Here is a 27,459-nt window from a genome sequence, read left to right on the forward strand (position 1 = left end):
TAATAATAATAATAATAATAATAATAATAATAATAATAATAATACATTGTAATCATAAACACCTTTCAAAACTGTCAATGTTTTTCTATGTAAGCGTTTTTCTGAAAATTGATATACACAAAAATAATATCCACAAAAATAATATACACAAAAAAATAATATACACAACAATTATTGTACACAAAAATAATGTACAAAAAAATAATATACACAAAAACTAATATACACAAAATGAATGTACACAAAAAATAATATACACAAAAAATAATACACAAAATATAACACACACAAAAATAAATATACACAAAAATAAATTTACACATGAATAAATATGCACAAAAATAAATCTACAATTAATATACACAAAAATAATGTACACAAAAAATAATATACACAAAAAATAATATACATAAAAATAATATACACAAAAAATTATATACACAAAAAAATATACACAAAAATAATGTACACAAAAATAATATACACCAAAAATAATATACACACAAAAATAATACTTATACACAAAAATAAATAAATAGATAAACAAAAATAAATATACACAAAAAAAATATACACAAAAAAAAATAAATAATATACAAAAAATAATATACACAAAAAATAATACACAAAATGAATGTAAACAAAAAATAATATACACCAAAAATAACATACAAAAAAATAATACACATAAAAATAATATACACAAAAAAATATACACAAAGAAGAATGTACACAAAAATAATATACACCAAAAATAATATACCAAAAAAAATAATATACACATAAATAATATACACAAAAAAATAATACTTATACACAAAAATAATACTTATACCCCAAAATAAATATATTGATACACAAAAATAAATATACACAAAAATAAATATACACAAAAAATAATATGCACAGAAATAATATACACAAAAAATAATATACACAAAAATAATATACACAAAAAATAATACTTACACACAAAAATCAATAAATAGATACATACAGTACATATATACGTATATACAGTACATAAATGCATACATACACACATAAGTAAATAAATACATTGAAGGCTTTTTACACACCTAAACCAGTTGTGCCATTATTAATGGAGGACTTCATTTGCATGGTCGTGACAGTGTCAATGGCTGGTGGTGATTACGTGGGTGATGAGGTTTCTTTGATCATCCCCCGCCCCCCCTCACTCGTGTTTTTTTTTTCTCCCACCTTGCCACATGTGAACTTAATTGGGCTCCCGTCCGTCATTAATGAGAAGCCTCTCTGTGAGTTATCCTTCCTGTGTTCTCTTGTTCGTGTCCTCCAGTTAATTCCAGTTCTAATTAACTACCTTTGAAAGAGAATCCGTGTGATAATTACCACAAGGAGGTGGAACGGAAGCAATCGCACTCTGCAAAATTTATTCCACACCGTCGGGATTTTTATTTTTTCTATTTTTCTTTTTTTTCCACCCATTCTTTTGTCTGTACGTGTCCCGAAAATCACCTCCGATGTCCATTTTGGAAGCGTAGACACGCCTGCGTGGCAATGTAGTCATTTTAATATCAAGAATATAAAAGAATCAGTCAAAAGTAAAATGAGAGTGATAAAACAAAGGTTGGAGATGGGGGAAGGATCCAAAGAGTGCCGTAAAAAAGAAAAATGTCAGTTGCGCCACATTAAGTATACATAGTTGTTCACTTTTTATTGGATTTTCCTTTCAAACTTTCTATGGGGTCTTTCAGGCTGTTCATATTGGACTAAATGTCACTCGATAGACTTCTGTCAAGTTTATTTATTTTATTCATTTATCATCGCCGTCTTCGTAGATGCCGCTTGCTTTAGTCCAAATGTTGCCATAAGGCCTTGTTCCAATTTTTTGAGGCGTTCAGAATTTTTTTTAAGTTGTTTGATGGGCGTGTGTGTGTGTGTGTGTGTGTGTGTGTGTGTGTGTGTGTGTGTGTGTGTGTGTGCGTGTGTGTGCGTGTGTGTGTGTGTGTGTGTAAATCCTCATGTGTCCTAAATCCTGCATGTTTTGGGTATTTTAGATGCTATAAAACGTTTTTCTGGTGTCAGTTAAAAAACAAAAAAGTGACGTCGGTTGTCCTTTAAGTAGCGTTCATTACAAGTTTCTATTCATGTGTTCTTTTTTTTTAATTTATTCTTAGTACCCATCAATAATGCAGTGGAATGAGAGGCGGGAATTAATTGTTCCTTTCTTGAGTTTCCAAATGTCAAATAAAGAGCCTGAATATGCAAAATTAAGGCAGGAAGGCGAAGTTGTAAGCCAACACTCAAATTGTTTATGTAAAAACGTCAGAAGCGTAAAGCTGCGTGTGTTCTTATGTATGATGTATTTTTGGGGTTGCCTTTAAACTCAGCGATCTATCTCAGCGATGCACTGACAGCGGCGTAATGAAAGAGACTGTTTTGAATCTGGGCGGAGGTTGTTAGTAGTAAATCTGTGCGGCATAGGGGGAGGGGGTTGTCTGGGCGATGATGCCGATGTCACGGCTGATCAATCGATCTGAGCGAATTAGCTAATGCACCTTCGGCTGGGCGGCTTATTTTAACATAAAATGCCACTGGCCGCGATCGCCGGCGTCGCACATTACGGCCGAGGGAACATTGACGAATGCCGCCCCGAGTCTACCGTCTGCCGGGGGATTCGTGAGCGATCTTTGCCGGAGTGGCATCATTCTGGAAGACAAATGGTAGAACGCTCGCGCAGGGGGAAATGTATTACAAAGCTGGGCCCGGGGCTCATCTTTAAAGGACAACCGACGCCCCTGGACAAGTTTTGTCCATAATATGTAAAATCACTTCAAATTACATCTACTGAGCGTATTTTACAAAGATTCCACCGCATATAGCTATATTTTACGTTTTAAGACTCGCATTGAATATTCAGGAAGTCTTGTTTTTGAGTTGGTGACGAGTCCGTATGTGACGTCACTGAAGGAACGCCCCTAACCGAAAAAAGACACATTGTAGCAGTTTTTCCATCACGTCAATGTATTTTGCTGTACTTGTTTGGTCTGACAACCTCGTGTTGCACCCAAAAGCCGCCAGAAGAGGGCGTCCAAGCTCCATATAAGGAATTTATCAGCCTGTGGAAACGGAGGTGGCCACAGGAGGTCGCCATTTTGTGCCTCTTTTCTGGTGATCGATTTCCCCCCCAATGTTGCCTCAAAATGGCACGGAATAACTTCTTTAATCGATTGCAAACATGTATGCTTTCCTCTTCTGAACTATTTGAATCATATTCATAACTGGATGTGTAACAAGAAAGCATATTCTCCGAATCTGAAGCCATTGTTTTGATTCTCCAGCAATGCAAGACGTCTTGGCGTGACGTCACAAACTGGGGGCGGGACTTTCTGAAAATACCCAATTCGTAGCTCAATTTTTTGCAGATTTTGAACACTTTAAGTCATTTGTATTGGTGTTTTGCATTTGACTAAAAATTTCATACTGCGTGTTTTGGGTATTTTAGATGCTATAAAACATTTTTCTGGTGTCAGTTAAAAAACAAAAAAGTGACGTCGGTTGTCCTTTAAAGGACAACCGACACCTCTGACAAGTTGTGTCCATAATTTGTAAAATCACTTCAAATGACTTCTACTGAGCGTATTTTACAAAGATTCCACGGCGTATAGCTATATTTTACGTTTTAAGACTGGCGCTGAATATTCAGGAAGTCTTGTTTTTGAGTTGGTGACGATTCCTGACGTGACGTCACGTCAGGAACGCCCCTGACCAAGAAAGCGACACACAATGCATTTTGGGTACTTTGTTTGGTCTGAAAACTTTGTGTTTATCTGTGTTGAAGGCGAAATTAGAAAAACTACATAAATAACGCGATGGTGAATCGTTGTGTGTCGCACCAAGACTACTATTTGATACTAGTTGACACAAATTCCCAGCAGACAAATCAGGCTATTTCTAATGGAGTTTGGGGGCCATCTTGTGCATTTTATGGGATGCTACATTGGAGTCCTGACGGCTCAAATTGATACGGAAGGACTTCTTTAATCGATTGCAAACATTTATGCTTTCCGCTTCAAAACTATTTGAATCATATTCATAACTGGATGAGTAACAAGAAAGCATCTTCTCCGAATCTGAAGCCATTGTTTTGATTCTGGAGCAAGGCAGTTTGTCACCCAAAGTGACGTCACGAACAAGGGGGCGGGACTTTCTGAATCTGCCCAGTTTCGAGCTCATTTTGTGACAGTTTTGGGACACTTTTTAAGTATTTTTATTGGTGTTTCGCATTTGACTAAAAATATCAGCCTGTGTGTTTTGGGTATTTTAGATGCTATAAAACGTGTTTCTGATGTAAGTTTGGAAACAAAAAAAGAGTTGGTTGTCCTTTAAGGGTTTTGTTTGTAAATGTTATGTAAAATGAGGTTAGGGTGTGTATGAAATGTGCTGAACCGTATCGAGTAACTAAACATTTCCTGAGCCATTTTGAAATCGCTGTTGGGTCACTTTAGCAGCTATCTTTGATGTCTCCATCGTTGGATTTGGTGAATTGTGAAACGTGCTGATTCTGCAATGGCCCTTGAGGGTAATTCTGTAGTCCATTGGAGTTATGGCGTACACGTACGAGTGGGTAGGGCTTTTTTTTTTTTTTTCTCCCCATCGCACAACGAAGAAAAATGCTAATCCAAGAGGTCTGATTTTTCTTTCATAGTCGGCAGAAAAGCATGTGTGTGTGCTTTTGGAGCGTAGCCATCATCGATCTGCCTCAAGAGGCTGATCGGATGGTTTTTCATTCCACTTCATGTGTCCTATTAAACAGAGAGAGGTACCATTTTTTTTTTTCTGGGTCCATTTTTTTTATCTTTTCCTTCTATTTTGATTTATTTATTTTACCCATCACGACATTGTGGAATTCCTCCATGTGTGGGGGATTTTTTTTGGAAGCCATAGTTGTTTGTTGTGCACGGTTGTGCAGTTTTGTCTTTTTGTGTGCTTTCCAATAAGCGATCACTCAGTGGAGGGATTTTTTTTTGGCATCCCAGAGGCGAAGGAACACTCCAAAATTATCATCCTTTTGGTTCCATTTTTCAAATGCAATTAAAACCTAAGTTGATTGGCTGATAGGGTGGTGTTGTAGATACTATAATAATAATAATAATAATAATAATAATAATAATAATAATAATAATAATACATTTCATTTATAAGCGCCTTTCAAAACTCTCAAGGTCACTTTACAGTCAGAGGATACGCTTTTTTTTCTGTGGGTGGGCAGCGGAAGCCACACGCGCCAGTGTTCACTCAACCCGGAAGTAACTCAAATAGATAGAAAGCTAGCTAATAGATAGCTAGCTAAGTAGCTATATAGATAGATAGCTAATAGATAGATATCTAGCTAGTTAGTTAAATAGCTAATAGACAGCAAATAGGTAGCTAGCTCTATTTAGAAGTGTTTTTCAGTGAGAGACACACACTCACACATGCACGCACGCACGTGATTTCAACAAAATGTCAGCTTATTATTATGTAAAATAACTTGATAATACTCACCTTTAATATGTATAGTTTTCCGTTCCTCATGATTGGTAAAAAAAATCCAGCTAAACGATCGCAATGAAAGTCAACTTGCCCGATCCATATGTGAAGCTACCGCTAGCTAGCCTGCACACTGCTTATTAGCTTGCGCGCTTGCTTTCTGCTGTCTTTCACAGAAGTATATTGATGCTAACATTAGCATGGGGCATGTCAACGTGCCACTGGTATTCAATTGTTTCGTTCATGGTATCGTTTCATTGCAAATTAGAATCATGGCAGGACTTTTTCTCTTCACAAAGACAAAGTGTACGATACTCGTCATTTTTTTTTTACTCGTCAGGCTTATTTAAACGCGGACGTTTCGACATCAACGGCCATACATATTTTTTTTTTTCCCGGATTAAGGAATTTCCTTTTGACAGAATTACTTATGAGAGAAGACTTATGACAGTCTCGGTAGCTGTCAAGCTTGCTATCTATTAGCAATCTATTCAATGTCTAGCTGGCTGGGGACCCCCCTCACTGCTGCGTCCTTGACCTATCACGTGGGCTTTAACCAAAGACTGGGGGCAGGGAATAGAGGACAAAAACAGTCGTCTGCCATTTTGTTTCTGAGAAGAAAAGGCTCGTTCACGAACTGAGTTAGCTCCATATACGAAAAAAGTTCGGATCCCGAAAAAAGTTCGTATGCCAAGGTAAAATTTTCATAAATTTAACGTTCTTAAACCGAAAAGCTTGTAAGCCAAGGGGTTCGTAAACCGAGGTATCACTGTCAATAAAAACCCGGCGACGTGACTCCCTGACATACTTGGCAATTTGTCTGAGCCAATGGCGTTCATAATAAAGTGCGTTCTACGATACGAAAGTAGCGACGACAGTAACGGGCGGCACAGCTGTCCTGAATATATTGCGGCTTTCGCGTAACATCCCACCTTCGCTCCCCATTCCGAAGCTGAAGTCTATTATTGGATGTCGCTTGCCCTTGATTAGCTATTTGCCATCTTGTGATGGAAGCACTCGGCATTGTGGGTAAACAGATCGACTGTCACCACTTCGCCACTGTTGACTTCGTGTATGCGCGCTTGTCAAAAGCGAGGGAACAAACACACACTTAGAGTAGGTACACTGAAGACACATTTGTTTTCCGAGAGGGTGGAGGGTATCTTTTTTTAACTGAAAAGATGAGATGAGATACCTTTTTCTTTTACACTTTTTTATTGGTGGTAAAAATACATTTTTTCCCCATGTGTAATACAGTAAAGTCTCGTTATATCGATATTCAAGGGAGTCCGAAAAAATATCGATATAACCGGGACTATCGATATATCCGACCCTGTTTGCATGTAATTTTCTCCGTGCGTGCATAGAAATAGTATCGATATAACCGGGACGATCGATATATCCGATATCGATATAACGAGACTTTACTGTACTTCTTATTTCTAAAATAGAATGTATTTTCTTTTTAACTATATTTTTTGTTGTCATTTTGACTTTTATTCATAATTTTCTTCCAGCAAAAATATACCTTATAACTCATTCACTGCCATTCACAAATGTATTCGGGAATTGAAAATATGACATAGATTGCCATTCCCAAATTTGTTCGGGTTTTGCTATTTCATGCTTGGGTGCCGATAAAGGCGCCATCCATGGCCTCTGGTATTGTTTTTTTTTTTCTTTTCCACAAGGGGGCAGCATTCCCCTTATTTTTCCATGTTAGCTCTTTGTTCCAGCTTCATCTGTTTTTAAAGCGCTATATAAACCAATATGTTTGTATTGCATTGTATTTTGGTCAGCCACACTCATTTCAAGCTCATATAACTCCAGGCCCATATGATTTAGGAATTAACTCTTTTTTTTCTTATGAAAAAGTCTAAGTCTGTGTAAGCTCTCAGTCGTACAGGAGTGGTCCATCGATGAAAAGGTTTCTTAAGCCGTCATTTGTACTTCTTTGAAGGTGTCGGACGTTTTGCTTCTCATCCAAGAGGCTTCGTCAGTGAACTAAAGTCTTTTGCTGGTAGTTTCGGCCCTATATATTCCTACTGTCCAGACGTGCCGGTGCCAGACTCTGTTATTATTGGTCCTTGCTCTCAGGTTGGGGGGAGGAGAGGACTCCTCCCTGCGGCTACACTGATTACTTCTATTGCCTTGCCTGAGTATGGGGTCTACAACTGGTCAGATTGCCCCATTTGCTCTGGTATCACCTCATCAGCATAACTAAGCATATGTTGCCTACGAAGTTTATTGTATGAACGATCCAAATTCAACCTCACCCCACCATGGCGATTCAGTGAAGGATTTTGCTGTTTGATGAAAATAGCCTCTTTTACTCCCCTTTCAAAGCATCTATTTTTTAGCGAAAGAATTTTTTTAGCGAAAGAAAATAGATGGTTTGAAAGGGGAGTAAATGAAGCTATTTTCATAAAACAGCAAAATCTTTCACTAAATAACCGTGGTAGGGTGAAGTTCAATTTGGATCGTTCGTACAGAGAGTCTAAGGTTTATTATGCTGCATTGAATGTTTATGTAGTCCAAAAACTCAATATTGTGCGGATCCTGGAATTCAAATGACAATGACAAAAACCCTGGCACTGGAGTGGACACTGTTTTTGTACATGTCTGGCAGTGAATGAGTTCATAGTTACCCTTGTTCCATCGAGTTGACTTATTGAAAAAAAAAAAGAAAAATAACATGCTTTTTTATTTCAATAATAATCATTTCCTGTGTCTAAACATATTGAGAAAATAAAATAAACCCTCAAAAACCACACACACATAACGTTCTCACCGATAGCAAATCCCATTTTGCTTTCAGGTCCAGTGGCGGTGATCAGCGGCGAGGAAGACTCAGCCAGCCCTCTTCACCATGTCAACCACGGGATCATCACGCCGTGCACACTGGACGCGGGACCGGACGCCGTCGTCATCGGGATGACTCGCATCCCTGTGGTGGAGAACCCGCAATATTTCCGACACGGACACAACTGCAACAAGCCGGCCACCCGTGAGTACAACCCGTGAGGGATTGGTTTTTGAAAAGCGTCTATGAACTGATATGAACAACCGTCAAGTGGTACCAATACAGTGGTACCTCGGTTTACGAACCCCTTGGCTTACGAAATTTTTGGTTTACGAATGTTAAATTTATGAAAATTTTACCTTGGCATACAAACAATTTTTCGGGATACACACGGAGCGCCACAATGAGTGATGTGTCGTTGGCGAACGAGCCCGTTCTCCTAACAAGAAAATGGCAGCCGACTGTTTTTGTCCTCTATTCCCCGCCCCCAGTCTTCGGCTAAAGCCACGTGATTGGTCAAGAACGCAGCAGTGAAGGGGAGGTGTTTAAACAAAAGTTGAACAAAAGTTTTAAAAAACAAAAGTTTAAAGACACAGGCAGACGACAGTGAGAGAGTTTCAACTTTGATAGTTCAAAGGCAGAGTGAAGACTGCAAGGTTAAAATATCCCATCAATCAGGCTACACAAATAACCCGCACTAGCCATCTGTACACTTGATGCAAAAAGCTATCAACCCAGCTAAACAGAACACAATTGATGAGGAACTAGATAAAATTATAGCAGAGAAAGCACCTACAAGTGTCATCCCTCAAGATGGTGAAAGAAGAAGGTAACGTTCCTCATCAAGTGTTTAATGCTGAGGAAAGCGGCCACTCCATTCCATCAAGCTATCAACGACCATCATAAAACGACTTTATTACATAGTACATTTATAATCTGTTTATTTCTTTAATTATAATACCATAGCACATTTATTATACGTAAAATAAGGTATATTTTGTGTAGTTTTAACGCTTAGAAAATTATGTTTTATGGGGACCCGGGAACGGATTGTTCTCATTTTAATGGTTTCCATTGGTAAATTAGTTTTTGGGATACACACTTTTCACCCTACGCACTCTCTCTGGGAACCAATTAAGTTCGTAAGCCAAGGTATCACTGTATACTGTTTATCTTTCCAACAAGACGCACCGAGACCCCCGAGTCCTTTGACGTAATGTGTTGTCATCTATTGTGCTTCGCCATGCGGCGCAAACATCTGGCAAGCCTTTTTCATACAGAATCAAGTCAGACGCAATTGTAGCAGCCGCGAGATCACTTTAAGACCTAATTAGCAGCCATCGCGTCAAGCACCCCCTTCGCTCGAAACCCGACGAACAAAGTACGGACGTGTTGTCGACTTTGTCTTTTTTGGCTCGCTGTCGGTCAGGCGTTGGCGACGCGCGCTCTGAAGCGGGAACGGAAGGCGATGGAAGGAAATCCCATTTAGTGGTGATAAATAAATGAGGGCTCTTATGTATTATGAATGGCATGAATTGTTAATGGCCGGTTGTCGGCTGATTTATGACATTGCATGCCCCGCACGCGGCGTCTGATTGCCAGCTAATGAATAAATGACATTCCAATGAAACTTCCACCTGCACGTGGAAGTCGCTCGCGGGATGCCAGGTACGTTCGGGTTGGTACGCAAACCTCAGAAGAAGAGCGTGATGTTTTGAATTTGAAAGCCATCACAAGGTCATCGTGACCACTACCTTTTCACGAGTGTGACTGGGATAACAAAATGGCTGCCGACTGTTTCTGTCCGCGCTGAATACCAAAGTGTTGCTTACCCTTATGATACTCACACTGTGGAAAGAAAAGAAATGATTTATTGTGCAAAGATAAATGTGTTCCTTCCCCTCAAGATGCTTGCCCTGCAATATTATTTATTTTTTTCACTTTTTCTCGTAATGACTTTTTTTTCCTCAAATTTAGGAATTAACCCTTTTGTCTGATGAAAAAAGAGAGTCTAAGATTTCTGACGCTTCATTGAATGTTTATGTAGTCTAAAAACTTAATATTCTGTGGGTCCTGCAATTTGAGTCAAAATGACAAAAACCCTGGCACTGGAGTGGATACATTTTTGTCTGGCAGTGAATGAGTTAAGATACCACTTTATTGCTTTTTGTTACTTAAAAAATAATACTAATAAAACATAAACCAACAAACAAATAAACAAACAAACAAATAAAACAACTAACCAACCAAACAAATAAATAAACAAATAAATAAATGTAAGAATAATTGCATAAATAAATAAATAAATAAATAAATAAATGCAGATTTGCCCGTGACTGAAAGCGACCATTGGAGGGTGTGGTCATCCTTTTCATCCAAAATCAGTGCCATAAATGACCGTCACAAAGGTAAATAAAACAACTTTATTATACGGTACTGTTTATTTCTTTAATTACAGTCCTTGTCCAATGTCCAATGTGACTCTCCTTCCAAACAGTAATTCCGACCTCCCCCAACCCCATTCCATCAAGCCATCAACGACCATTACAAATTTAATAAAATTACTTTATTATACTGTGCGGTGTATTTCCTTCATTACAACACAATAGCACATTTATTATACATAAAATAAGGTATGTGATATGTAATTTTATGGCGTATTAAAGTAGAAAAATCATGTTTTATGGGGACCTGGGAACAGATTATTCTCATTTTAATGGTTTCTTATGGGAAATTAATTTTGGGGATACACACTTTTCACCTTACACACTCTGTCTGGGAACCAATTAAGTTCGTAAGCCAAGGTATCACTGTATATATTTGTTTTCTCTCACAGTTGTATATGATGCACTGTATATTTTTTGTCTGAATTGTACAATTGCGTAATCTTATCATCAATATAACTGTATGCTTCCCACTTTTTTCCCTTTAAGCTACATATTTTTTTCTTATCTCGAAACCGCATCATATTAAAAGTCCAGAACTGATCACAAGGTCATAATGGCCTCCGCTTTTCCACTCATTGGCCAGGAAAACAAAATGGCTTCTGCCTGCGCTGAATATGAATGCGTTCACTACCCTGAGGACGCACGCTCGGGGAAAAGAAAATGCGTGTGCTTATCAGTGTGTGTATTTGCGTGTGTGTCTATGCCTGTGTAGGTGTTTGCCAGGCTGTTGTGTCAACCTGTGAACGAGAGTGCGGATGTGGGCGGACTGCTAGTGCAGCTCGCGGCCGCTCTTTTCCTGCATTGTCTCCGCGGGGCCGTCCGTGACTGCAGCAGTCCTGGTTCCTGTGGAGGGATTGTGTCAGGGGTGGTCTCGGGGGTCCCGCCCTATTGTCCGGCAAAGAGCTTTATTCAGCTCAAATACAGTAGACGTGCGTTATTGATGGCTGGCTAAGCGGTCTGTAATGTATTCATTCATTTCATTGAAAGCTTTGTATTCAAGGGAATATGCAGCAGCAGTTTTCCCCTTTTTACATGCGACTCACATACCCGCTGCTTTCGAGCTGCATTACAGCTGCATTACTGCATTACCTTGGCTTACGAACTTAATTGGTTCCCAGACAGAGTGTGTAAGGCGAAAAGTGTGTATCCCAAAAAATAATTTCCCATAGAAAACCATTAAAATGAGAATAATCCGTTCACAGGTCCCCATAAAACACAGGTGTCAAAGTAAAGGCCCGTGGGCCAAATCCGGCCCGCCACATCATTTTTTTCGGCCCGCGAAAGCAAATCAAACTTGTTAAATTCCATGATGATTTCTAAAATCTGAGCCAAAATTTCATATTTTTGGATGTCAACCACAATAAAAGTCTATTCTAATGGGTTCCCCAAATTAATAACGGCCCTCGAGAGGAAACCATAACTACAATGTGGCCCGCGGCAAAAAATGACTTTGACACCCCTGCCATTAAACATAATTTTTTTTACTTTCTAATTTTCTAAGCCTTTAAACTCCACAAAATATACAGTAAAGTCTCGTTATATCGATATCGGATATATCGATAGTCCCGGTTATATCGATACTATTTCTATGCACGCACGGAGAAAATTACATGCAAACAGGGTTGGATATATCTATAGTCCCGGTTATATCGATATTTTTTCGGACTCCCTTGAATATCGATATAACGAGACTTTACTGTACCTTATTTTATGTATAATAAATGTGATATGGTATTATAATTAAAGAAGTAAACTGTACTATATAATAAAGTTGTTTTATTTACCTTTGTGATGGTCGTTGATGGCTTGATGGAATGGAGTGGCCGGTTTCCTCATCATTAAACACTTGATGAGTCAAAGTCAAGTCAGAGTCAAAGTCAGCTTTATTGTCAAATATGCTAATATGCATGACATACAGCACAGATGAATTTAATGTCCTCTCAGACCAAGCGTGCAAGGCACTTATAACGTGGCTAAAAAAAGACATCCAATTGACAACAGACAATGCCTGTAATTTCTGAATGTAAAGTGAGGTGGTGTCGTATGTAAAGTGAGGTCGTGACGTAAAAAATGAGGAACGTAACCTTCTTCTTTCACCATCTTGATAAATGATCCCTTGTAGGTGCTTTCTTTGTGATAATTTTATCTAGTTCCTCATCAACTGTGTTCTGTTCAGCTGGGTTGATAGCTTTTTGCATCAATTGTACAGATGGCTTGTGAGGGTTATTTGTTGAGCCTGATTGATGGGAATTTTAACCTTGCAGTCTTCACTCTGCCTTGGAACTATCAAAGTTGAAACTCTCTCACTGTTGTCTGCCTGTCTCTTTAATGTTTAAACCACCTCTCCTCACTGCTGCGTTCTTGACAAATCACGTGGCTTTAACCGAAGACTGGGGGCGTGGAAGAGAGGACCAAAACAAGCCGGCTGCCATTTTGTTGTTAGAAGAACGGGCTCGTTCGCGAACGACACATCACTCATTGAGGCAGCTCCGTGTGTTCTGCCCCCAGTAATTACGTTACAATGTAGTACAGTGCCCCCTAGTGGTGTAAATAGTTAAAAACCACTCAAAAACGTTGTGGAGTAGCTATTTTGAAATCTAACTGTGGAGAGGTGTGATTACATCCATGTCCATCCTCTTTCTTTTGACTTGTTCAGGCACAATCTGTAAGTACATTTCCACTATTATACATTTTATTGTTTGTTGTGCAAGTCATTTATAAGCCCACATCAATATTCCGTTACTTAAGCATTTCACATGCTTTCCATAGAACCGTTGAATGAGCTAGAGAATAGGGCTGTTTCATTAATGTAATTTTATATGTATAATTGGATGCTGTACAACATTCGTAATCTTTTTCTGTTTGTATGCGGTTTTACAAGAAAGACTTCTATAAAAATACTAAACGGTGGATTCTCATCTTCGTATTTTTTATTGGTAGATTGTTAAGCTCGCTGTGTACACTCCAACATATTGGTTAGGGCAGAAGACTGTGTGTATTCCGAAAAAAGTTTGTATGCCAAGGTATAATTTTTATACATTTAACGTTCGTGAACTGAAAAGTTCGTAAGCCAAGGGGTTAGTAAACCGAGGTATCGCTGTATATCCAACGGTGATGTGATGGTCAAGTCTGGTCCGCTCAACCAGTAAAACAATGCCGGCCTTCAACATTGCTGACACTCACATTATTTTATTTTATTTTTCTCCCTTAGAAATTGTTTATTCATGAGTATTTTATCTTCCGCTAACCCCCTTGGCCGAACCCTGTGTGATTTTATTTTAGTGCGGTTAAATATCGCCTCGGAACAAGACAGATCCAAGGAAAATCTGCATATTCCTACAATACATCTTGAGGAAAAAGTCAATAAAAAGGTGGATACGAACGTCGCCTGATAGTAGTCGAACTTGAGTCGAACCTGCGAGACAAATACAGTGAGACCTCAACTTACAAACACCTCAACTTACAAACTTTTTGTCTTACAAACGTCAAATTTATGAAAATTAAACCTTATAATAAGCACTATTTTCATAATACACACCCACCACGGCTGGCGGAGTGATCTTTGGCGGAAGCACACGACCGAACAGCACCAGAGGTTAAGTTGCCAACAGTTCTTATGGAAGGTGACTCTCCTTCCATAAGCCATCAACGACCATTAAAAAAGGTAAATAAAACTTTATTTTACAGCACAGTTTATTTCTTTAATTACAGTCGTCATGTAATGCGCCTCTCTTTCCAAACAGCAATTCCCTTTGACCTTCGACCTCCAACGCCAAGTGACTTTATGATACAATGCAGTGTATTTCTTTCATTACAATACAATAGCACATTTATTATACATTGAGTAAGGTATGTTGTGTGCAGTCTTAAGGCTTATTTAGTTGAAAAGTATATTTTATGGAAACCCGGGAACGGATTATTCCCATTTTAATGGTTTCCTATGGGAATTATTTTTTTGAGATACACACTTTTCGCCTTACACACTCTGTCTGGGAACTAATTAAGTTCGTAAGTTGAGGTCTCACTGTATTTTGGATTCGGAATGACCACTAGAGGGCGACACATTTAGTCAGTTGGTTTGCGTTATAACCTCTAGTTGAAGGACTTTAGTTCCTAGGGTGGCTAAGGCCTATCTGTCAGTAACGGCACCTTTGCTCATTCACTGCCAGACATGTGCACTCCTGTGCCAGGGTTTTTGTCATTGTCACTGGAATTCCAGGACCCACAGAATATTTAGTTTTAGGACTACGTAAACATTCAATGCAGTGTAAAAACCTTAGACTGTCTTCTTTCATCAGAAAAAAAAGTTAATTCTTAAGTTATATGGGTCTGGAGTTATATGAGCTTGAAATGAGGGTATCAGAAATACAGCGGTTTATATAGCGCCTTAATAACAGCTGAAGCTGGAACAAAGTGCTAACATGGAAAAAAGTGGAAGGGAAAAAACATTGCCAGAGGCGATTGCCAGCGCTTTATCAGCACCCAGACAAGAAAAAAAAAACACGAACAAATTCGGGAATGACACTCTCCGTCATATTTTCAATTCCCGAATAAATTCATGAATGGCAGTGAATGAGTTAATGTCAAAGAATATTTTTCGGGACCGGCCTTTAAATTGAGACGAATAAATAAATAGAAAATAATATGGCATGACATGGATAACAACTCATAGCATAAAAGTTTCATAGCATAAAAATAAACATGAATCATGATGTCCTTCTGGTCGCTATGGTTACATTTAAATATTCCAAATTAAGATAGACCGCAAATACAAAGTGCATGAAAAATAGGACTCATCATCACTTCATATTATGCAGAGTAGTATTACTACTACTACTACTACTACTAGGTATTGATCTCCCGCCGGGAATCTCCCGCAGAGAAAGGCGCTTATAAATGAAATGTATTATTATTATTATTATTGATAGAATGAAGTCAGGATGACGTCAGTTCCCGGCCAGTTTTTGCTATTCGCAACATGGCTTTGCAAACAATATAATCGACTATATTCAGTATACAAAGCCAAATTTAGTGTCAGAAATTCTGGTAGCGTTCCGTCATGCTCACTGTATGTGGATGTAGACTTATGTAGTACATCTGTTTTCATTCATCATTTAGCAGATCACTTCAAGACTAAAGAAAAAGATCAAAATCTTCATGAAGGACTTGGAGGCCATGCAGCTATCACATTTATTTGATGTTTGGATATCTTAATGATACTCTTAATGCTAATTAGCCACAATCGGCAGGCTTGCGTCTGATGACTTTTTTTTAATATCCTGGCTCACTCCCAAAATAGCCATCTGTCTGTCACGCTAAACCAAAATAAATGACGCCAGCGCCGTCAGATTGTCCTCGAACTCCAGTTGAACGCATAGAATGACAAAGGCCACTCGAGTGGAACAAAGTTGTTCCAAAACATCCCCCAAAAAAAATAAAAACGGCAATTGGATTGGTTTGCACAAGAGAACGGGAGTAAACAGTGGAGATGCGACTGATTGGGATGTTTCCTTGAGAGCTTTTTCTGTTTTATTTTTAAAAGGGCCAATTCCGTCGACCGTATTAGCGAGATAAAGGCGGAAAGGCAAAGGACAATTCTTTAGCCTAATGACAGATTGCTATCTCGCTTGGATCCGCTGTCTCACAGCAAGTGGCTTTGTTTAATCGCTCGGATTGCTTTTTTTAATTACGGATTTGTAACGTCCCGCCTGCTCGAGATGAACAATAGTTTCAGAAGAGTAGGAGGAGCATCGGTTAGTTTAGCTTTAGCATTGTTACGTCCTCGCGGGGTTATTAGCGACACGGCTAAGACAAGCTCGCTCTGTAGTTTCCGTACCCGCAGAACCAATATATGATGCGAGCTCACGCTTTTTTTGCGAATTGGGAAGGGACCTCGGCATTGTCTAGCGGATTACACTATTACTTTTCTCATTTCGCTCATAAACGACTACTGAAAACTGCCACTATCAAAACAAAATGGCGGCCTATATGTGAGATTCACAGCAAAGGTCCCACATTCATTCCGGGTCCCGTAATTAGGAAAACTTTGTGAAAATAAAAGACAAACTAGCTTGTTTTCTGAACATCAAGAACAAAAGTCTTTGAATCAAAATCAGAATCATCTTTATTGCCAAGTATGTAGAGCACACAAGGAATTTGTCACACTGCACTAGTATCATCATGAGATACAGTTCTATTTGGGTTACTGTTTAGAGAGTTAATGGCTTGGGGGAAGAAGCTGTTTAAATGTAGTAGTATCATATGATGATGATCTATCTGGCTATTAGCTATCAAGCTAGCTGGCTAGCTCTCTATTTGCTATCTATCTATCTATCTATCTATCTATCTATCTATCTATCTATCTATCTATCTATCTATCTATCTATCTATCTATCTATCTATCTATCTATCTATCTATCTATCTACAGTAAAGTCTCGTTATATCGATATCGGATATATCGATAGTCCCGGTTATATTGATACTATTTCTATGCACGCATGGAGAAAATTACATGCAAACAGGGTCGGATATATCGATAGTCCCGGTTATATCGATATTTTTTCGGACTCCCTTGAATGTCGATATAACGAGACTTTACTGTATCTATCTATCTATCTATCTATCTATCTATCTATCTATCTATCTATCTATCTATCTATCTATCTATCTATCTATCTATCTATCTATCTATCTATCTATCTATCTATCTATCTATCTATCTATCTATCTAGCTAGCTAGGTCCGGTATCTAGCTAGCTATCTATCTAGCTATCTAGCTATTGGGTAACTCTTAGCTAGCTTTCTATCTGTTTGAGTTACTTTCGGGTAGAGTAAACGCTGGCATATGTGGTTGCCACAGATCACACACAGAAAGACTGATCCTGTGACTGTAAAGTGACCTTGAGATTTTTGAAAGGCGCTTAAAAATTAAACGTATTATTATTATTATTATTATTATTATTATTATTATTATTATTATTATTATTATTATTATTATTATTATTATGTCTTATGCCTTCATTTTAGGCTCAAATATTCAATTCTCATTCATTTTGATTTCATTGAAGAAATTGGGGCGGTCTGGTAGTCAAGTGGTTAGCACGCCGACTTCACACTGCAGAGATCGTGAATGTAAGACCCGTTCAGGCCTCCCTGTGTGAAGTTTGCATGTTTTACCTGGGCCCGCGTGGGTTTTCACCGGGTACTCCGGTTTCCTCCCACATTCCAAAAACATGCATGTCAGTCTGATTGGACACTCCAAATTGTCCCTGAATGAATCTTTGAGCCTAAAATGAAGGGAAAACATTGAATTCACAATAATAATATATATAATATACATAATTTATAAGCACCTTTCAAAACTCTCAAGGTCACTTTACAGTCACAGGATCAGTTTTTCTGTGGGTGAGCAGCGGCAACCACATACGCCAGCCGACCCGAAAGTAACTCAAACAGATAGAAAGCTACCGAATACCTTACGAGTATACCATATAATACCATATAACTTACGAGGCTTGGAACTGTTGTGTCATCAAGCGCATTTTCTAGGTGGGACAAAGCTGGGAAAACAGGTAGTGACATGACTCCATGGGCCTAATTCACAAAAGGGCTGCATAATTTTCCAACGTGGAATCATGCAGTTTGTGATTGACAGCCGGGAAAAAAAACCTTCCTTGACAAAGGGACTATAAAACATGACACTCTGGGGACAAAGGATTTGTGGCTGCGTAACAAAGACACGCATCGTCGCAGGTACATAACAGAAGCTCTGGTGCCTGACCCAACTGAGTAAATCTCTAGTGAGGAAAACGTTCCCTCTGCGTCAAAGCCCCCCCCCCCCCCCCGGGTCAAACTGGGACAGATGAATTCATGTGCGCCGTTGGCGGCGGCGGGATAGAGATTTAATCTCCTTGCCACTTTTCGGCGTGGCTCTGTGTCTGTAGAAGACATTGAAGGTTAGCGTATGCCGCCTGGAAAATGCGGAAAGTGATGGAGAATAAGAAGTTATCATATTTAAAAGTTTCATGCTGTTGTATGCTTAGTCGACATGTGTGACTCAAATACACAATTGAAGCATAGACAACCTGGGGTCAATCTGAGGTCAACAGACACAGCTTTTTAAACTGTCAATTTCATCTAGGAGATCTGGCCTTGGACATAATTTAGGACTTGGGAAACTTCTTTATCACAGAAGCAATTTACGACTTGAAACTCCTTCACAGGAAGAGCTCATTAGCCATGTTACAAATGTATCAGTTCGTGGAAAAGACAATGTTTTATTGCTTATAGCTGTTCGTGCTCAGAACTCAAGAGGCGTGGTATTCTAATCAAGAAAACTATGTTTTACTAATGTATCACATTAATTTGCATATACTCTCAAAAAATAGCTCAGACGTCTGTCATGAATGGCCGTGTCTCCTGCCGGCAATAAAAGACCATCTTCGTCCACAGTGTCCGATCGAACGTCTCTGACAGGTAGCATGTGTGAAAGTGATGCGTGAAAAGGATTTATAAGCACAATGGGAAATATATCGTAACACGCATGGGCGTTGATTCAGATTCATCAAATCCTTGGATGTTCTTCTATGAACCCAAGCTTTTACTTTTATTGAAAGTTGAGATGTCTTCATCCATCCATCCATCCATTTTTCCAGACCACTTTATCCTCATTCAGGGGCTGCCTTAGCCTCGGTCCCAGCTATCTTCGGGCACTATGTGGGGGACGCCCTGAATTACGTTCCAAATTGCATAAAAATCCGAATTTAACTCAATGATCAAAGATGAAAGAAGAGAGTTTAAGGTTTTTAATGCTGCGTTGGATGTTTATGTAGTCCTAAAAAGTAAACAAGTTAATACATATGATTTTTTTTTCCGGATTAAGGAATTTCCGTTATGAGAGAAGACTTATGACAGTCTAGCTAGCAAGCAAGCTAACCTAGCTAACTATCTATTTGCTATTGATTAGCTGGTTCGCTAGCTATCTAGCTAGCTGTGTCTTTGTAGCTATCTAGTTGGCTGGGTAGCTATCAGCGACTTTATCCTGTGACTGTAAAGTGACCTTGAGAGTTTTGAAAGGTGCTTATAAATGAAATGTATTATTATTCCTGTATCTATTAGCTATTGATTGTTTATTTTGGGAATTTAAGGAAAAAATTAGCCGCTGTTCTTCCCCCCCCCTGTCAATGAGTTTTGAAAGGTGCTTATAAATGAAATGTATTATTATTATTATTATTATTATTATTATTATTATCATCATCATCATTTGCTAGCTATTTGCTATCTATTAGCTATCTGGCTGGCTAGCTATCTAGCTCGCTATCTATTAGCTATCTAGCTGGCTATCTATTAGCTATCTAGCTGGCTGGCTATCTAGCTAGGTATCTGTTGGCTATCGATTGGCAAACTAGCTAGCTTTCTATCTATTTGAGTTACTTCCGAGTTGAGTGAACGCTGGCGCGTGTGGCTGCCGCTACTCACAGTTTATCCTGTGACTTTAAAGTGACCTCGAGAGTTTTGAAAGGCGCTTATAAATGAAATGTATTATTATTATTATTGCGGAACCCTCGTTGCTGCCTCCTTAACGACACAATTCCTTTCTTCTTGGCCTCATCCCCTCACACGAAAACTAAAGCAGGCCAGCGTCGGACAATCATCTAATCTCTCCACCAATCCTCCCACATGGCTAATGTTGCTCTGCTTCATTTTGTCATTGCGATTCCATTGTGAGCCAAGAAGACAATGCGATCGTTACAAAGCACATATTTTAATCTCTCAGCCGGCACACGATTGGCTGAGTGAAAAGATTAATTGGAATGCAACGTTCTTGTCACTCTGTGGAGGACGTTAGTATTAAACGCCTGTTTGATGCAACAGGGCCCAATAATCGTCGCGACCGCATCGCCCTTTGTTCTTCTATTTATCCATACTCCCGCTCTGCTCGATATGCCGTTTGCAAATGGCTTTGAAAGAGTGCCAAATCGAGGGGCCAAAATGGCCGCGCCGCAAGGAGGCCAAGTGACACGAGCACCTCCTGACGGAGAGCCCATTGAGCTGCTCAAACACGAGCGAGTCGCTAGTTACCACGCTCGATAATCATGAATAATTCTTCGCTTTTTCGCGCCAAATGTGTCAGAAGCCCGAATCAGTAAGATTCACAGCGAAAGAAGATATTTTTTTTGATCATATCAGCCCTCGGAGGAAGTTGCGATGTGACTTCTTTTGAAATGTTTACATTCTAAGTCGGACGCCGACTTCGGTTATCTCGAAACCAACGCTGTCAATCTGTTGGTTATCTATTTGCTATCTACTAGCTGGCTCGCGAGGTTTCTATCTGTATTTAATAGTGGCATTCAGTGTATCAGCTAACTAACTATTTAGCTAGCTATTAGCTATATAACTACTAGGTGGATAGCTATCTCGCTAGCTATTTGTTGCTAACCTAACTATTTAGTTGCTATCTATTAGCTGTCTAGATGACTTGTTAGCTATCTGGCTAGCTATCATTTAGCTATCTAGCTAGCTAGGTAGCTATCTATTAGCGACTGTATCCTGTGACTGTAAAGTGACCTTGAGAGTTTTGCAAGAAGTTGTTGGACGTTTTGCTTCTTATCCAAGAGGCTTCGTCAGCAAACTAAATTTTGCTGGTAGTTTTGGCCCTATATATATATCCCTCCAGTCTAGAGGTGGCGGTGCCAGATCTCTGCTATAATAAGCTCCTGCTCTCAGGTTGGGGGGGGGGAGCAGAGGACTATACCCTGAGGCTACACTGATTACTTCTATTGTCCCGACTGATTACTTCTATTGTTTGATGGTGTGAAAGGGGAAGTAAAAGAAGCTATTTTAATCAAACAGCAAAACCCTTCACTAAATCACCATGGTGAGGTGAGGTTTAATTTGGATCGTTCTTACAACAGACTTCTTAGACAACATAGGCTTAGTTATGCTGATGAGCTTGCTGCAGAGGACTATTCCCTGAGGCTACATTGATTACTTCTATTATCCTGACTGATTACTTCTATCGTCCTGCCTGAGTATGGGGTCTACGACTGGCCTGATGGCCCCATTTGCTGTGGTATCACCTCATCAGCAATACTAAGCCTATGTTGCCTAAGAAGTCTGTTGTACGAACAACCCAAATTCAACCTCACCCCACCATGGCGAAAGAAAATAGATGGTTTGAAAGGGGAGTAAAAGAAGTTATTTTCATAAAACAGCAAAATCCTTCACTAAATAACCTGACTAACGACTGGCCTGATTGCCCTATCTGCTCTGGTATCACCGTTCAATTTGGATCGTTCGTACAACAGTCTGCTTAGGCAACATAGGATTAGTGTTGCTGATAAGGTGATACCAGAGCAAATATATATAGGGCCGAAACTACCAGTAAGACTTTAGTTCGCTGACGAAGCATCTTGGATAAGAAGCGAAACGTCCAACACCTTCAAAGAAGTACAGATGACGAACAAATGTGTCGACAAGTGACGGGATTTCACTTCGGGCACATCCGTCTCTCACTCAGCAGAAGCTGGTATCGTTTCAATGATCGACACGAGAGACTGAGTCATAAAGTGTGCGATGGCAGGCGCAAACACACGGCACAGATGGGTGGGAGAGAGTAGAGATTGTGGAAGTTTACTCGGTGCATTGAACGGGATTAAAAGTTTTCCTCAGGGAGATTTTGTTTTTTATATAGAATAAAATGAAAATATGTGACATTAAACAGCTGGCACCTAGTCATAATATCATTTAAATATGTGCAAGGTCAACAGCTCAACCATACATCATTTTTTTGATTACTCTTCTAAAATGAGGTCATCTCACGTTTTTTTTTTTTCTTATTTAATTTTCCGTTAAATATCAGGGACAATGTGGTGGTTTCATCAAGCTAACTTAAAGGACAACCGACGTCTGCGGTCAAGTTGTGTGCATAATTTGTAAAATAGCTTCAAATGACTTCTCCTGGGCGTATTTTAATAAGATTCCACCGCATATCGCTATATTTTACGTTTTAAGACTCACGCTGAATATTCAGGAAGTCTTGTTTTTGAGTTGGTGACGAGTCCGTACGTGACCTCACTAAAGGACCGCCCCTGACCGTAAAAAAAAGACGCATTGTAGCGGTCCTTCCATCACGTCAATATATTTTTCTGGACTTGTTTGGTCTGGGGACCTCGTGTTGCACCAAAAGCCGCCAGAAGAGGGCGTCCAAGCGCCATTTAAGAATTTGTCAGCCTGTGGAAACGGAGGTGGCCACAGGATGTCGCCATTTTGTGCCTCTTTTTTTGTGAGAGATTGTCCCCCAATGTTGCCTCAAAATGGCACAAATAAATTCTTTAATCGATTGCAAACATGCATGCTTTCCTCTTCAGAACCATTTGAATCATATTCATCACTGGATGTGGAACAAGAAAGCATATTCTCTGAATCTGAAGCCTTTGTTTTGATTCACTAGCAATGCAAGACGTCGTGGCGTGACGTCACTAATTGGGGGCGGGACTTTCTGAAAATTCGCAGTTCAATTTTTTGCAGATTTTGGACACTTGAAGTCATTTTTATTGGTGTTTTGCATTTGACTAAAAATATCATACTGTGTGTGTTTTGGGTAGATGGGATGCTATCAAACGTTTTTCTGGTGTCAGTTAAAAAACAAAAAAGTCATAATCATTAGAATAACAATAATAGTACCAACAAAATATTAATATCAATAATAATAGTAATAACAATAAAACAACAACAATAAAAATACAATAATGATAATATCATTAATAATAAAAATAATGCATTTCATCTATAAGCGCCCTTGAACATTGTACAGCAATAAGCATACCGATAATAATAATAATAATAATAATAATAATAATAATAAAAATAAATAAATAAATAAATATAAATAAAAAAGATAAAGATAAAGATCAATTTACATTTAAATTAAATTAAATTAAATTAAATTAATGATAATAACAATAAAACCCGAACAAATTTGGGATTGACGCTCGACGTCATATTTTCAATTCTCGGATAAATTTGTGAATGGCAGTGAATGAATTAAAGTCAATACATTCTGCTACAAACCCACTGTACTTTTTGTCGGAAACTTCAGTCAATGCAGTCTCCACTGAATACTACGGTAGTTAATATCAACGTGATTAATCTTCAATGAAATGAACACGTCTTGCTAGCATCGAGATATCGACTTCAGCGATCCTGACCGTCTTCAAACATCAGACAATGTCATCTTCAATGAACCAAATGTATTTTTTTAACATATGGAGACCGCTGTTTTCAATTAACCTCATGTATATGTTATTGTAAACATTCAAGATAATTGGGACACACTCTGAAAACTTAATATAGCGGAGCTAATGTACCATAGATGCTATTTTTACTCTTTCTCTTCTCCTCTGCTTTTTTTTTTCCCAAAATGAACTAATTTCTACACTCTGGCTCTCATTATAAAATTTTCCCTTGTGGCGTTCCAATGCTGCCAATAAAAGGATAAAGAAGAGCTTTGCTGCCCCGGCTGCTTTATTTCCACATACCAATTGTCGAGGAGTCAAAGCGGGATTAAAGAGAATCTTCTGCAGTTTGACAACATCATTCATACTGATCACGTTTCTGCTTTTAAATAGAATATACGCAATGAGGTTTTCTTCTATATCAAACGACATGGCTTAAAGGACAACCGACACCTCCGGACATGTTGCGTCCATAATTTGCAAAATCACTTCAAATGACTTCTACTGAACGTATTTTACAAAGATTCCACCGCATATAGCTATATTTTACCTTTTAAGACTCGCCCTGAATATACAGGAAGTCTTGTTTTTGAGTTGGTGACGATTCCTGACGTGACGTCACGGAGGGAACGCCCCTGACCGAGAAAGTGACACACAATGCATTTTGGGTACTTAGTTTGGTCTGAAAACTTCGTGTTGATCCGTGTTGATGGTGGAATGAGAAGGAAAACACATAAATAACGCTTTAATCGATTGCAAACATTTATGCTTTCCTCTTCAGAACTATTTGAATCATATTCATAACTGGATGAGTAACAAGAAAGCATCTTCTCCGAATCTGAACTCTCTGAAGCCATTGTTTTGATTCTGGAGCAAAGCAGTTTGTGAAGGAGTATCTTGGCGTGACATCACGAAAAAGGGGGCGGGACTTTCTGGATCTACCCAGTTTCTAGCTCATTTTGTGACAGTTTATGGACAGTTTAAGTCATTTTTATTGGTGTTTTGCATTGGACTAACAATATCAGCCTGCGTGTTTTGAGTACTTTAGATGCTATAAAAGTTTTTCTGATGTCAGTTAGGAACCCAAAAAATGATGTCAGTTGTCCTTTAAATGGAATAAACGCGAATAGATTTTCTTGTATATGAAACAAGATGGCTTAAGGAAGTGCAAGACTTACAAACTGCAATGCATTCTGTTTACTTTCTCTGCTGCTTGCCATTATTTGGATGTTTTTATTGTTGATTTTCACACCTATGTGTTTTTTTTTTCTGATTGGTGGAGCATCGAGTGGGATGTAGGTGTTGTTTCCTTGTGTAAAAAGGTCACTCTGTGCTCTCTCCCTCTATCCCGACATGTCAGTGGTGCAGCATATTAAGCGCCGAGACATCATCCTCAAGCGAGAGCTCGGCGAGGGAGCCTTCGGAAAAGTCTTCCTGGCCGAGTGTTACAACCTATGTCCCACCAAGGACAAGATGCTGGTGGCTGTCAAGGTACAGTGGACAGTTTGTGCATGTGGTATAATAATAATAATAATAATAATAATAATAATAATAATAATAATAATTACAATAATAATAATGATGATGATTAATAATAATAATTGATGATGACAATAATGCTTAATGATGATAATGATGATAATGATGATGATAATAATAATAATAATAATATAATAATAATAATTGATGATGATGATGACAATAATGCTTAATGATGATGATGATGATGATGATAATAATAATAATAATAATAATAATGATGATGATGATGATGATGATAATGATGATGATGATGATAATAATAATAATAATTGATGATGACAATAATGCTTAATGATGATAATGATGATGATGATAATAATAATTGATGATGACAATAATGCTTAATGATGATAATGATGATGATGATAGTAATAATAATAATAATAATAATAATAATATTAATAATTGATGATGATGATGATGACAATAATGCTTAATGATGATGATGATAATAATAATTGATGATGATGACAATAATGCTTAATGATGATAATGATGATGATGATGATACTTATGATAATTATGATAAATAATAATGACGATGATGATGATAATAATGATAATTATGATAATAATAATAATAATGATAATAATGATGTTAAAGATGACAGTGATAATAATAATAATAATGATGATATTGATGACGATTTCATTTCTAAGCGCCTTTCAATAATAATAAAAAATAATAATAATGACACTGATAATGATAATGATCATAATGATGATAATAATGATAATAATATAATAATAATAATAATAATAATAATAATAATAATAATAATAATAATAATAATAATAATCAGGACATTGCAAAAACCTGGCAAATAAGTATTAAATAAAGAGAAATAAAATTGAGCACCAGTATTAAGTCAGCAGAGTGCTATATTTGCAAAGGAGGGGTCCTGTCAACTTCATGTTACTATAAAAATACAATAAATAAAAAGAGATTTACTTTATTTCTTTTTTTACAGGGAGTTGAATTATTATTATTATTATTATTATTATTATTATTATTGTTGTTGTTTTTATGTTACTTCCGGGTTGACTGAATGCTGGTGCGTTTGGCTGCCACTGCTCACCCACAGGGACGCTGATCCTGTTGCTGTGGAGTGACCTTGAGAGTTGTGAAAGGCGCTTATAAATGAAATGTATTTTTATTATTATTATGTTTCATCTTGGGTCATCAAGGTCATCATGTTTCGCCATCTTGAATCGGGTTTGCTGAGTTGGCACGCTGTAAATGTAGTGTCACTCTGATTCACATTCGGCTGCGGGGAGCTGACAAGGACAATTTAGCGGCGGGTAGCGTGAAGTCATTGAGAAAAGGCAACCGCCCAAGACAAACGGCTCGAAAAGCTTCTTAAATGAGTGATCACTCTTGTCAAAGTGTCGTTTTTGTCCGCAGTGGTAGTAGAGGGGGCGAAAAGAAATGACACGGAAGACAAACAGTGACGTGGCGGAATGTGTCCAAATCTGCCCACGAATGAACATGTGCGTGCCATCCTCATTGTTTTTGTGGACGCCATATTTTTTTTATTCATAATTGTTTTGGAAGGTTGTCCAGTCCATAAACATTTCCTTTAAAGGACAACCGACGCCCCGGACAAGTTGTGTCCATAATTTGTAAAATCACTTCAAATGATTTCTACTGACCGTATTTTACAAAGATTCCACGGCGTATAGCTATATTTTACGTTTTAAGACTCGCGCTGAATATTCAGGAAGTCTTCTTTTCGAGTTGGTGACGATCCCCGTGTGACGTCACGGAGGGGGAACGCCCCTGACCGAGAAAGCGACATACAATGCATTTTGGGTACTTTGTTTGGTCTGAAAACTTCGTGTTGATGGCGAAATTAGAAGGAAAACACATAAATAATGCCATGGTGAATCTTTGTGTGTTGCACCAAGACTACTATT

General features: G+C 38.3%; 1 protein-coding gene across 9 annotated transcripts in view; it reads left to right on the plus strand.

Moving 5' to 3' along the window:
• ntrk3b (neurotrophic tyrosine kinase, receptor, type 3b) overlaps positions 1–27,459 on the plus strand; it is a 254,422-nt gene that overhangs the window by 151,616 nt on the left and 75,347 nt on the right. For all 9 annotated transcript variants that reach the window (XR_016114563.1, XR_016114565.1, XR_016114564.1 and 6 more), the window contains exons 11-12: positions 8,333–8,521; positions 25,361–25,491. Coding sequence is in view for 2 of the 9 variants with exons in the window: in XM_088993086.1 (XP_088849212.1) it covers positions 8,333–8,521; positions 25,361–25,491 (320 nt within the window). In the remaining 7 variants the exon portion in view is untranslated. The remainder of the gene's footprint in view (positions 1–8,332; positions 8,522–25,360; positions 25,492–27,459) is intronic.

Source organism: Hippocampus bargibanti, linkage group LG03 (genome assembly GCF_051943395.1).
Source record: "Hippocampus bargibanti isolate YZ-2025 linkage group LG03, ASM5194339v1, whole genome shotgun sequence".
In the NCBI taxonomy this organism is placed as follows: Eukaryota; Metazoa; Chordata; class Actinopteri; order Syngnathiformes; family Syngnathidae; genus Hippocampus; species Hippocampus bargibanti.